This window comes from Heloderma suspectum, chromosome 5 (genome assembly GCF_057233095.1).
Source record: "Heloderma suspectum isolate Gila_16-S chromosome 5, 16-S_ref, whole genome shotgun sequence".
In the NCBI taxonomy this organism is placed as follows: domain Eukaryota; kingdom Metazoa; phylum Chordata; class Lepidosauria; order Squamata; family Helodermatidae; genus Heloderma; species Heloderma suspectum.
Genome location: NC_139462.1, coordinates 112,130,729 through 112,143,466, shown reverse-complemented (window position 1 = coordinate 112,143,466; position 12,738 = coordinate 112,130,729). Strand labels below are relative to the sequence as shown.

The 12,738-nt window shown below is 45.1% G+C and overlaps 1 protein-coding gene across 3 annotated transcripts in view; it reads right to left on the bottom strand.

The window, feature by feature from the left end:
• The window catches only part of DHX15 (DEAH-box helicase 15), a 56,699-nt gene extending 44,372 nt beyond the window's left edge, over positions 1-12,327 (bottom strand). For 2 of the 3 annotated variants that reach the window (XR_014792189.1, XM_084857015.1), the window contains exons 1-2: positions 12,190-12,327; positions 1,531-1,873 (exon numbers count right to left, since the gene is read on the bottom strand). Coding sequence is in view for 2 of the 3 variants with exons in the window: in XM_084857015.1 (XP_084713141.1) it covers positions 1,531-1,873; positions 12,190-12,260 (414 nt within the window). In the remaining variant the exon portion in view is untranslated. Of the gene's footprint in view, positions 1-1,530; positions 1,874-11,206; positions 11,300-12,189 lie in introns of all 3 variants that reach the window. The other variant, XM_084857016.1, reaches the window with a different exon arrangement.
• Between the last annotated feature and the right edge of the window lie 411 nt (positions 12,328-12,738).

Below are 12,738 nucleotides of genomic sequence, written 5' to 3'. Positions count from 1 at the left end.
CCCATGCCTGTCCATTTTAGTTCGCTGATTCCCAAGATGTCGATGTTCAATCTTGCCATCTCATGTTTGACCACCTCCAACTTACCTTGATTCATTGATCTGACATTCCAGGTTCCTAAACAATATTGTTCTTTACAGCATCGGATTTTCTTTTCACCACCAGACACATCCACAGCTGAGTGTCCTTTCGGCTTTGGCCCAGCCGCTTCACTCTTTCTGGCGCTACTTGGAAATTCCCTCTGCTCTTCCCCAGTAGTATATTGGACACCTTCCGACCTGAGGGGCTCATCTTCCGGTGTCATCTCTTTTGGCCTTGTGATACGTTCCATGGGGTTTTCTTGGCAAGAATACTGGAGTGGGCTCCCATTTCCTTCTCCAGTGGACTACATTTTGTCAGAACTCTCTGCCATGACCTGTCCATCTTGGGTGGCCCTGCACGGCATAGCTTATGGCTTCACTGAGTTACGCAAGCCCCTTCGCCACAACAAGGCAATGATCCATGAAGAGGGTTCCCATCTTAGGACTGAATTATTTCATATGAAACTAATTACTTTAAAGCAAAACATATGCACTGGAACATTCCTTTGCCTGCATATGAGTGTTTCTTTGCTATAATGAAAGAAATAATTTTTTAACATCTGCCTTTGACAGAGATTACAAAGAAGGATCCAAGCATGGTTCATACTTCACTATTGTCACCAATCCCATTGACACCTGTAGGATTAATGATGCTTGCAAGGCTGATGACAAATGTGAACTAAGAGCAAACATACCAGAATATTTTGTACCTATAACAAGCCTGTCTCAGTATAGCATTTACAATATTTTATCCTTTGTGAACTCCCAGAGAACATTGTTCCTTGCACCTGTGAGGTCTGAGAGCAATATATTCACCACCCCTTTTTCAGTGACACAATATTGCTTGGAGAGCTAGATTTGACACTGTTACAATCAAGATGGCAATCTACATATGTACTAAACATTTTATATTTTTGAGGATTTAAGGAAAAGTAATTCAACTGCTATCAATGACATAGAATCAGAATGCAAATAATGCCATTAAGATTTTTTTTATCTAGACAGTAGTCAGTTTCAGAAAAATCTGGTTTTGAGTAAGAGCCTGCCCTCATTTTGCTACCATTATTAGAAGACCAGCACATGCAAGTAACCAGAATAGCAGCTATTTGTAGATTAACACAGGCTTGTATTGAGCAATTCAAACCTCACTGAACCTTTTATGAAAAGGTAACAGACCCTGAAGAGACAGACAGACTACCAGAGGTGGAGGAGGAAAGTGAAATCTCATTACATCATTTTCTAGTCATTAAGCAACTGAAAGGTTCATTAAACAGATCTTGCTCAAAAGGGTAAGACCTGTGATGTGTCACTGCACAATGAATTTCTTTAAGGACACTGAAATATTGCTAGTACAACACTGAATAATTTCATAGAACCATTCAAAACAGTCAACACATAACATCCATCACATAAGCTTTATAAATTAATCATAAAGGCTAAACAAGAACTTACCTGTGTTGTTTTACCAGAACCTGTCTCACCAACAAGTACAAAAGACTGGTGTCTGATGAGAATATCGGTAAATCTTTCCTTATATTCCCAGACAGGGAGCTGAAGCCGTTTCTTTAAGATTTCATAATAACGAGGTGTGTGTGGTAGGTTTGTAAATGGATTAATACCCTGCGGAAGTACAGCTGGCTTTAAAGGTGGCAACCCAACACCAGCAATGAGTGCAGAATTGGTTGAAGGACGTAAATCTTTTTCTTTATCTCTTTCCCTCTCACGATCTCTATCTCGATCCCTGTCACGGTCTTTGGATCGGTCATCACGATCCCGTTCACGATCTCGATCCTTCCTAAATGATTTTCAGGACACAAAAAGATACATAACATTGAAATAAAAAGAGTGTGTCCCCTGCCCCAGTGCTCTACCATTAAGCCATGGCCCCTCCCTGCTACACACAGTCATGTTTCTAGATTACCTTTCCCTTTTCTAGATGTACTCTACAGAGACCAGGATAACATCAACCAAGAAAGGACAAGTCACCCTTGGTTTTCAGAATAGCATCCTTAGACATTAACTAAGTCAATAAAAACCTAAGACTATCCCATTTCTGTTGTGGCTTAATAATACACATAATGCTGTGCATAAAAGCCTTGTATTTAAAGCAGATGGGATACACTAACGAACAGAGTGGTAGAATTTCAAACTCCCTAGTTTAAAGGAACCCATTTCACACTGATATCAACCAAAGAACCCCATACATCTGCACACACACAACTGTGCAAGATAAAGGAATTCTTGAAAGTTTTCTAGGGCTCACCATCAGTTACACAAAGGGTACTGGCCATATCTTTGGGGCTTCACCAGTGCTCCACATAAATGGAGAGTACACCTAATCCTATAGGTACTAGGTACACAACCAATATTCCCTTGAAGCTGTGTGTTTCAGGGAGGTTGTCTGTGATTACTGATCACCTTATTGAAGGGAACCATGATAAGCTTCCAAACTGGCCAAGAAGATCATTTATTTAAATCAATTTTCTAATTTAGAGATTTCTTGAACATATGCATACTAAACAGTTATAACAAAACATACCAGTTTGCAGCTAAAGATATTAAAATGACTAGTACTAGTAATATCACAATTTGCACTACAAAACTTGTAACAGCTTAAAGATAGGGGAGCAATTAAAAATTAAGGATTTCTGTTCAGTTCTCCCTTTCTTCATATTCCTCCATCCAAGCCAGTTATGTCAAGTTTGGGGCAAGGAAACACACAATGTGATGAGGGCACACCAGAATCTTATGCACTATGGGAGCAAAGAGGAGAGCTTTATATGGGAATGCCATTTTCTGCAACAACCCTGTTCTGCCCTCTATTAATGGGGGAAAAGAGCATATGTTTCTAAGATACAAAGTTATTTGTTGCAATATGCCTAGCTACTTGGCCTTCTGTGTTTTTGGCAATATATTATATTTCCAAGTTCTATCACTTTCAGAGTTCTATTGCTAACCTTCTAATGTTTTAGCCATGTGCAAGCTCACCACGTTTTGCTGTGTAACGTGAAACAGCCCTATACAACTATAGCAGTGGAAATGATATAGACTTACACAATACAGTGAACACAAATGTGCCCGGATTAGCATACATATATGCAACAAATATTTGGCAGTTGTTAGTAGTTTAAGCAATTCCAGTTGTAAGTAACTCCGGTGGTGAGTATACCACTGTGTGTATTAGAAGCCTTCAACATTTTCAGTCCCCAACTCACTGTTAACCCCATCTATCCAAATATGGCCTACTTTTAATTATTTCCATAGATAATTATATCCAGCTCTCTCTTTTTCTTTCTACTTAAAAAACCACCAGCAGCAAAGAACTGGTGGTGATGCCACTGTTACAACCCAACTCTGGAGGGAGGCAGAATTCACTTCAATCCACCAGCTGAAAACCAATACTGCATACTATATATGGCATGAACTTCCCTGAGAGAGAGCATCTAAGAAAATGCCTTTAAATTACACAATGTCTGGGAGGCCATAGATTTTTCGGATTCCTGAATCTGGGGTCAGGGACAGCGCTCTGACCTTGGACCCAGGAGTCCCAGCTCCCCGCCCCCTTCCCCTTACAGCCAGTGCAGAGAGAACTGTGCCAGCTATGTCTCTGAGGTTGCAAAAGCAAACTCGGGAGAGGAAGGAAAGGGGGCAGTTCTGTGGGTGGAGAGGGTACTGGCGAAGCCTTTCACAGCCTCCTCCCCCTGCCTCCACAGAGACCTAGCTTGATGGCAAAAACAAAAATGCAGAGTGGAGGAAGCGCAGAGGCAAAGATTACCCCTGCGCTTCTCCCACTCTGCATAGGATGCTCATCAGCCTCCAAGTTCAGAGGCTGACAGAATCCAGATAGGATTGAGCCCTGATCAATCAGGCATAAAATATTTTAAGTTCTTTCTCTCCCTCATGTATTAATAGATACCATTTTAAATACAAGTAATGTTGTAGATAAGCATCATCTGAAAAAAAAGGAGACACTCCCCATTCTCTCTGATACCTGCTACAACACATGCATAATCTAAAAACAAGGACCGTTTGCCTTTTACTTCTGAATTATTGTCCTAACTCATGCAGATTCAGCCAATGAACTGACTTAAGATTTCTTTAATCAAAATGACCACCCTACTTTAAATGCAAATTTTAGTGGTTGGTGACAGTCTTACTATTATTGTTCAGCTAATGTTCTAACTACCTTGATGTACACCTCTAGAAGCATATATACACAATGAATAAATATATATGCCAGTGCTTTTTCTTTACTGTGGGTGATATGTAGTTGCATATGTGAAGCCTAAAGTCCACTTTGGCTATCTGCTGATGCTGTATAAACAGCTAGGCTGTAAAACCATGTTCAACAGTAAAAACTGGGAGAAGAGAAGGAATGTGGCAGAAGATACCAGGAGAAACAAAGTCCAGAATCTGGAGGCAAAAAGTGATTTGGCCAAGTCAACTAACCCAATTAAGCCTCCCATTTTTAAAATGCTACAACAACCCTATTCTCAAAGCATTATATATTTGTTGCTTTCATCACCTATTCTTTAAACATGTCTAGTTAGAAAGGAACAAGCTTTGTATCAACTTAAGATTTTAACTATATACTCAAAGGAAAGGAAAGGTTCCTCCTGTGCAAGCACCGGGTCATTGCTGACCCCTAGAGGGATGCCGCTTGCGCTGCTTTCATGGCAGACTATAGCGGGGTGGTTTGCCATTGAACGGAAGATGAACATTTTTAATGACTTGTTGCACTCAGCAGGAAGAGGTAACATGGTGCCTTCCAGATGCTTTGGACCACAACTCCTATAAACCCTAGCCAGCATGTCCAATGGTCAAGGATTCTAGGTATTCCCCATACTACTATACTATAGTGTGCTCTGGAACTATATAGGACTTGTAGTTGTACTAGATGTAGGGTCTTGTGCCATTTCTGCTACCAAAATGAGCAGACTCAGAATGTTGTTAGTGCAGCCGCATTTCAATATTACCACATGGATATCAACTACTGCAAGATATAGCACATCAGCATGCGATAGAAATGAGCAAAGATGAAGGACTGCAGATGACTAACCTACACCCACTTATCCTAAAGGCTTATGCCAGTACTCAACTCCACATACCCAGTGGCTCAGTTCAAATATAATGGGATATCATGGTTGCCCAGTATAAGAACAAGCTGCGGTGAGCCTTGCACTCACGCACTCCTTCTGCCAGCTCTTAGACACCTGTGTTTTTAAGTTAACCATGGTTCTTGTGAAACTATGGTTTGTTTTAACTATTTATTTATTTATTTATTTATTTATTTATTTATTTTATTAATCGCCTATCTGGCTGGTCACCCAGCCACTCTGGGCGATGTACAACACACCATAAAACAATTTAAAACAATAAAATTCTACCATAAAATTTTTTTAAAAATACCCTAACCCGCCCCAAATGCCTGCCTGAACAACCACGTTTTTAATGCACGACGGAAGCTCATTAAAGAGGGGGCATGACGGAGTTCCCTAGGGAGGGAGTTCCACAGAGTGGGGGCCACCACAGAAAAGGCCCTCTCCCTCGTCCCCACCAGTCTAGCTGTCCTGGCTGATGGGACAGACAGAAGGCCATCCGAGGCTGATCTTGTTAAGCGGCCTGTCTGGTGTTGCTGGAGGCGCTCCTTAAGATAGGCTGGGCCGGAACCGTATAGGATTTTAAAGGTCAAAATCAACACCTTGAATTTGGCCCGGAAAACAACTGGTAACCAGTGCAACTCCTTCAGCACTGGAGTGATGTGATCTTGCCGGCAGCTGCCTTTAATCAGGCGAGCCGCCGCGTTCTGTACCAGCTGCAGCTTCTGAACCATCTTCAAGGGTAACCCCACGTAGAGCGCATTACAGTAGTCTAAACGAGAGGAGACCAGGGCATGTACTACCGATGGGAGCAGATGGTCGGGAAGGAAGGGGCGCAGCCGCCGTATCAGATGGAGTTGATACAGCACTGTCCGGCTCACAGCTGACACCTGAGCCTCCATGGACAGCTGGGAGTCCAAAATGACCCCCAGGCTGCGGACCTGGTCTTTCAAGGGTAGCCGTACCCCATTCAACACCAGGTCAACATCCCCCAGCCTCCTCTTGTCTCCCACCAAAAGTACCTCGGTCTTGTCAGGGTTCAGCTTCACCTTATTCCTCCCCATCCAGCCACTCACCGTCTCCAGACATTTGGACAGGGATTCTACGGCCAACCTTGGTGAAGATTTGAATGAGAGGTAGAGCTGCGTGTCATCCGCATATTGATGACACTGCACCCCAAACCTCCTGATGATAGCCCCCAGCGGCTTCACATAGATGTTAAATAGCATCGGGGAGAGGATGGAACCCTGTGGCACCCCACAAGTAAGTGGCCACGGGTCCGAAACCTCCTCTCCCAGTGCTACCCTCTGGTACCTGCCGGAGAGGAAGGACCGGAACCACCGCAATACAGTGTCTCCAATGCCCAACCCCTCCAGGCGGTCCAGGAGGCTACCGTGGTCAACGGTATCAAAAGCCGCTGAGAGGTCGAGGAGAACAAGGAAGGAGCATTCACCCCTATCCAGAGCCCTCCTCATATCATCCACCAAGGCGACCAAGGCCGTTTCTGTCCCATGCCCAGGCCTGAAGCCCGACTGAAATGGGTCTAGATAATCAGTTTCTTCCAAGTGTGCCTTCATCTGCACCGCCACCACCCGCTCAATCACCTTGCCCAAAAATGGCAGATTTGAGACTGGGCGAAAGTTGTTCAGAACTTGAGGATCCAAGGAGGGCTTCTTTAAGAGCGGTCTTATCACTGCCTCCTTGAGGGCTGATGGCATCACTCCCTCCTCAAGGGAGGCATTCACCACCACCTTGATCCCCTCACCCAGTCTCTCTCTGCAGCTCATAATGAGCCAAGATGGGCAAGGATCAAGTAAGCAGGTGGTCGGCCTTACAGATGAAAGCACCTTGTCCACTTCATCAGGAGGAAGAAGCTGGAACCGATCCCACAAAACCGGTTTGCCACAGGCTGCCTCTTGCTCACTAACTGTATCCACAGTGTGCAGAGTAACACACCTAATCTGATCAATTTTATCTGCAAAGTGCCTTGCCAAAGCCTCAAAGGAGGCCTTAGAATGCTCCAGTGGTTCCGGAGCCACAGGACCGACCAGGCTCCGGACCACTTGGAACAGCCTCCTGGGACAGCACTCTGCAGACGCGATGGAGGCAGCATAATATTCCTTTTTTGCTGCCTTCACCGCCACGTGATAGGCTGAAGATACAGCTCTAGCCCGTGTCTGATCGTCTTTGGAGCGAGACTTCCGCCACCGGCGCTCTAGCCGTCTCACCTCCTGTTTCAGAGCTCGTAACCGCGGATTGAACCATGGTGCAATCCGAGCCCTGTTCAGGGGGAGAGGGCGTTTCGGAGCCACCCGATCTAATGCCCCAGTGATTGCGGCATTCCAGCCACCCAACAGGGTCTCGACCGAGTGGCCGTCGGCATGCCCCAGAGAATCCCCAAGCGCGTTCAGGAATCCATTTGGATCCATAAGACGCCTGGGGCGGACCATTTTAATGGGTCCTCCACCCCTGCAGAGGGGTTGTGGAACCGAGAAGTCCAACATCACCAGATAGTGATCTGACCATGACAAGGGGGTGGTGGATATACCCCCGACTTCCAGATCACTCCCTGCTTCTTCAGAAACAAACACAAAGTCTAGTGCATGACCAGCTACATGGGTGGGCCCAGTTAGAATATGGTGCAGCTCCCAGGAGGCCATGGTCTCCATGAAGTCCCGAGGTGCTCCTGTGAGGATGGCCTCCGAATGTACGTTGAAGTCCCCCAACACCAGTAAGTTAGGGGACTGTACACGCACATCAGAGACCACCTCAAGCACCTCGGCCAGGGAGTCAGTCGCTTAATCTGAAACCATGGTTTGATCCTGAGATGTTCTCACGAACCATGATTTGAACAGACCACATTTCCCCCAAGTTCGGACACCACGGGGAAACATGGTCAGAATCAAAATTAGCTTTCAGTCTCCTGCTCACAGATGCAAAGGAGGAAATGAAGGTGGAAGGGAGGATGGAAGCCTAAAGCTATCATTATTTCCAATAATGTCTGAACCAAGTGAATATCATAGCAGCCTTGAAAAACAGCTAAACAAAGTCTATCACATATATCTGCTTACAAAAAACTGCCAGCCCATCCCAACACTTGAATCTGTGCATTCAAGGGCAGCTTGCCTTATGGATCTGACAAGTACTGTCCTCAAAACAGTCATTCAGTTGGGGAAGGATGAAACAGCTACAGGCAAGGCATTACTTTTCTAAACAGTTATAGATCAGGATTGGGATACCAGTCAATTGACTGGTTGAATACTGACCATGTATTATTGGATCACATTCAAATATTGTCAAATATGCCATGAAGTTAAGAAAGTCTTTAAGTGTGCTACACGTAATGTTTGAACGTATTTAAATAGCAACGGTCCTTTGACTGCATCATAGTGCCAGCTGGTACCTATGGCATGAGTAAGGGCCCCTTGTCTGCAAATTCAAATGAATGCAAAAATGTGCTGCTTCTTACTATGAAGGGATGTTGAAGGACAGTAAAAGTCAATCAGAAGTTGCAGACAATGGTGAACAGAGACGAAGCTGGGCAGGGTTTGCAGTACTGCACAGCCACCACATCCCTTCTCTACCTCTCACATACAGAGTGGCAGCTATTTCCACAGGGGTAGCAAGAGTGGTCCCAAAGCATCCAAACAGTCAGTTGATGCTGAGGGTCACATGATATTGGGCTGACAGCCACGCACAGACCTTGGGCCACAGGTTCCCCAGCCCTGCCTTAATAAGGTCACTGGCACCACTTTGCAGAGTGCATTTGGTGAGGTTACGTTCATGAAAAATATGGTTTCCAAGATGACTGTAGAAAGGACAAGGAAGCCCAATGCAGAGATTGAACCTCTCCTCCATCGACAGAACTATTACCTACTATCTCTCAGGCAGTGGAGCATCTGTAAGGTCATTGTCTTCCTAGGTAGGAAGGCATGCTGGCTGATTGATGGGAAGGATATTAAATTCCACATTTTCTGGATAGGTGAGCAACATTTCTATTCAAAGGAAATGCCCTCTACACATGCTCAGAAGCACTTTGCTTTTAGGTCCTTTAAAAAACTTTTCCCTTGGAGGAAGTGAACTCTGCACATGTGTAGAGGTGCTCAATCCTGGGTATCAGAATGTTTGTAAACAAAACTGGCACATGTCACAAGTGCCTTGGTTTCAGGACTACTACTGAGTCAACAGCATTTGCTCTGGATATGAGAGGTGTCTGTATGATCTGGCACAGTGCTCTGTACAGCTTCTGGGTGGGACTGGATTCTTATCACTGTTCTAAAAAATTAATGCTGTAAATACTTGACTGTTATTCAACAGTATTTGACTGGTCAAGTTACCAAAGTGTTGTGGGGTCAGGGGAGGTGAATCAATCAAACAGCAACCCTAATTATAATAGGAGCATAGCTGTCAGGCAACCTAGCAAAACGAACTTGCCCTAGTTGACTCACAAATACTCCACTATAGCTACAACGCTGAAACTGTGTGTACTGTAGGATCGTGTTGTAAGACAAAGAGTTTACGTTCAGAAATTCGACCCGCCTCTCAAAATTCTCAAGTAGATCATCAACCCCACACAAGACAGAGCCAAAGCATGTTTTTAAAATAGTTGAAGGAGATTGGTGCTTTAGAATTCATGACGTTGAAAGCAAGAATCTGAATCTATTTATAACTTCTACTCTAAAATTTGAGTGATACAGTTTTGCATGTTTCATTGAATGCAGACCATGAAAAAGGCACCAAATCCAAGAAGTGGATTCACAGAAATGTTGAAGCTAGTCCCAAATCTTAAGCATCATGTGAGCAACTTCACTAATATATTGTTAGTATTTTTGTTACAGCAGGTTAATATGATTTTTTTAAGGACCCAAAGTTCCTAAAAGCTGAGTCTTCTGATCATTCTTAGGATCTATCCATACAATCCCGCAGGTTGCACCTGTCACTGCCCAGAGGATAGGCTGAGGGGGTGGGACAGATGCTGAAGAGCTTTATCACATTTGTTTTCAAAAGCACAGATATCAAATAGTCAAGAGTCTTAATAAGTTCAGAGGAAAATGTGCACTCCAACACTGGAAAGGGGAAAAACAGACTTAAAAAAATTGAGATATAAAGAAAGGAAAAAGGTCTATGACATGGCACTGATTCAGGGGGAAGTAGTATCTTCGTTAGCATTTGCTTAAGAGGTAAACAAGTACTGCAGTGGGGCTGTTGACACGACACAACGGCCCACTGTGAGTTATTTAACCCATGGTGAGGCTGTGGTGCACACAGCCACCACTTTGAATATCCAACCCCCGTTCCAGGGTTGTCATGTAGTGCTAACCCGGTGAGTATGGTGGCTATGCAAGGATTAAACAACCCTCACATAACCCATGGTCTGTTTAAGGTTATGCAAGAGTTGTTTTACTCCCAATTAAATGTCTATAGAAGGAACACAGCCTTAAGCTATGGGAGTTCAAATCCCAGAGAAGTCACAGACTGGACTATTTCCCCCATATGATCTGTTTCCTCCACACCAACCCTTTCCTCATCAAAGTGCAACCACATTTGGAATACTGGAACAATTCTGGTAACCACATCCCAAAAGGGATATCCTAGAGCTGGAAAAGGTGAAGCAGGCAGCCAAAATGATCAGGAGACTGAAGCACTGTCCTCATGAAGAATGCCTAAACCATTTGGGTCTTCTTCATTTAGAAGAGAGACAACTGGGGGAGGGTTATACAAATAAATGTTTATAAAAATTATGCATGATGTGGAGAAAGTGGAGATAATTTTCTCTTCCTCTCCCATAACACAAGAACTTCAGGTCACCCAGGTAAACTGGTTAGCAGTAGAATCGGGACAACTAGAAGAAAGTACTTCTTCACAAAATGCATAATGAATTTATGGAATTCACTGCCACAAGATGTGGTGATGACTACAGGCTTAGATGGCTTTAAATGGCAACAAAAAATGGAGAAAAGACAGGTTTATCAGCAATTGGTGGCACTGATGGCTGAATAGAATGTCCATATCAAGAGGCAACATGACACCAAATACCAGTTGCTGGCAGGGTGGGGCAACACTGGAGAAGACTATTGCCGTCATGCTCTGCACCTGGGCTTCCAGATGCATCTGACTGGTCACTGGGAAACAGAACATTTTGGTTTGATCCAGCAGAGCTACACACTTATAGCTATATCTTGCCTTGCCTAATCTCACTCTGGCCTCAGTTCGTGTAACACCCTTTCCCCCCTCTTCTCTGTATTCAGGGTATATTTGCATGAGTGTCTGTGTGCACCTGACAAAATATGCTTTGTCTATGAGACTTATGCCACAATAAATGTGTTAGTTTTCCAAGTGCTACATGATTCTTATTATTGGGGGGAGGGAAGTGGAAATAGGAAACTGCCATGTAACGATTCAGATCACAGGTCCATTCAGCTCAGTATAGTCGACATTGAAGAGCAGCAGGTCGCCAAGGATTGAAGCATGAGTCAGCCCTATTTGGAGATGCCAGGGATTGAACCTGGGACCTTTTGCATGCAAAGCATGTGCTCTACCGCTGAGCTGCAGCCCATCCCCATAAAGCTAGTACACCCCCTCAAGAAAGCAATTAAGACAACTCCCTTAATTAAAAAAAAGGACACTAAAGGCAAGAGTGACAATGATTTACAAGTTAACAGGGTTAGTTCCACTGAGTGCGGGGTCTGTTTGAGGCGGGCGCAGAAAGCGAGGCTTAGGAACAGAAATACAAAACAAAGAGGCCGCCGGGCCTGGTTACCGGCCGCCCTCCTTCCTTCAGAGGGCGGCCGGAGAAGGGTTCAAGGGCACTCAGCGTCGCCAGCTTTCCAAGACCTGGAGAGCCCCGCACCCGCCTCTGTGGACCTCTCCCGCTCCCTCCCCTCAGCGCGGCCTCTCCAGGTTTGCGAAACAACCGGGCGAGAGCCGGGGGGGGCAGGCGCTCTCCAGCGAGCGGGAAGAGCAGGCGCTTCCCCCTCCCCGTCTCGCTTCGCCGCCCGCGGCTTCTCCTCACCCGTCGGAGGCGACGCGCTTCTTGCTGGAGGCGTAATCGTCCCCGAGGTCGAGACGGTGGCGCTTGGACATGATGGCAGCGGGGACGCGAGGAGGCCGCCGAGAAGGAGGGAGCGCGATCGACTAAAATGGCGGCAGGAAGGAAGCGGCGGCAGCAACCGCGAGGAGAGACTTTCCCAGCATAGAAAGCGAGAAGGGGAAAGAGGTGCGGCCAAGTTTGAGTCCGACTGGGGAACCTTTCCCCGAGCGCGTGTGTTCCGGCAGGCCGATTCCTTCCGCCCGCGCTTTCCCTTGCTTACAACGATGGAGAAGGAGAGGGTGCTAGACGCCCCCACCCCACCCCCGGTCTGTGAGGATTCAGATTCATGGAGCCGACGGAACCCTTCTCCCAGATGACCGTATCAAATAAAATAAAATAATAATAATTTTATAATAATAATAATAATTTAGAATCAAACCTAACAGTAACAGCAGATGAAACAATTTTTAAAAATCAACACACAAATTCAGAAATCATATTCAATACAAAAGAGCAGCATCTTCAAAGCCT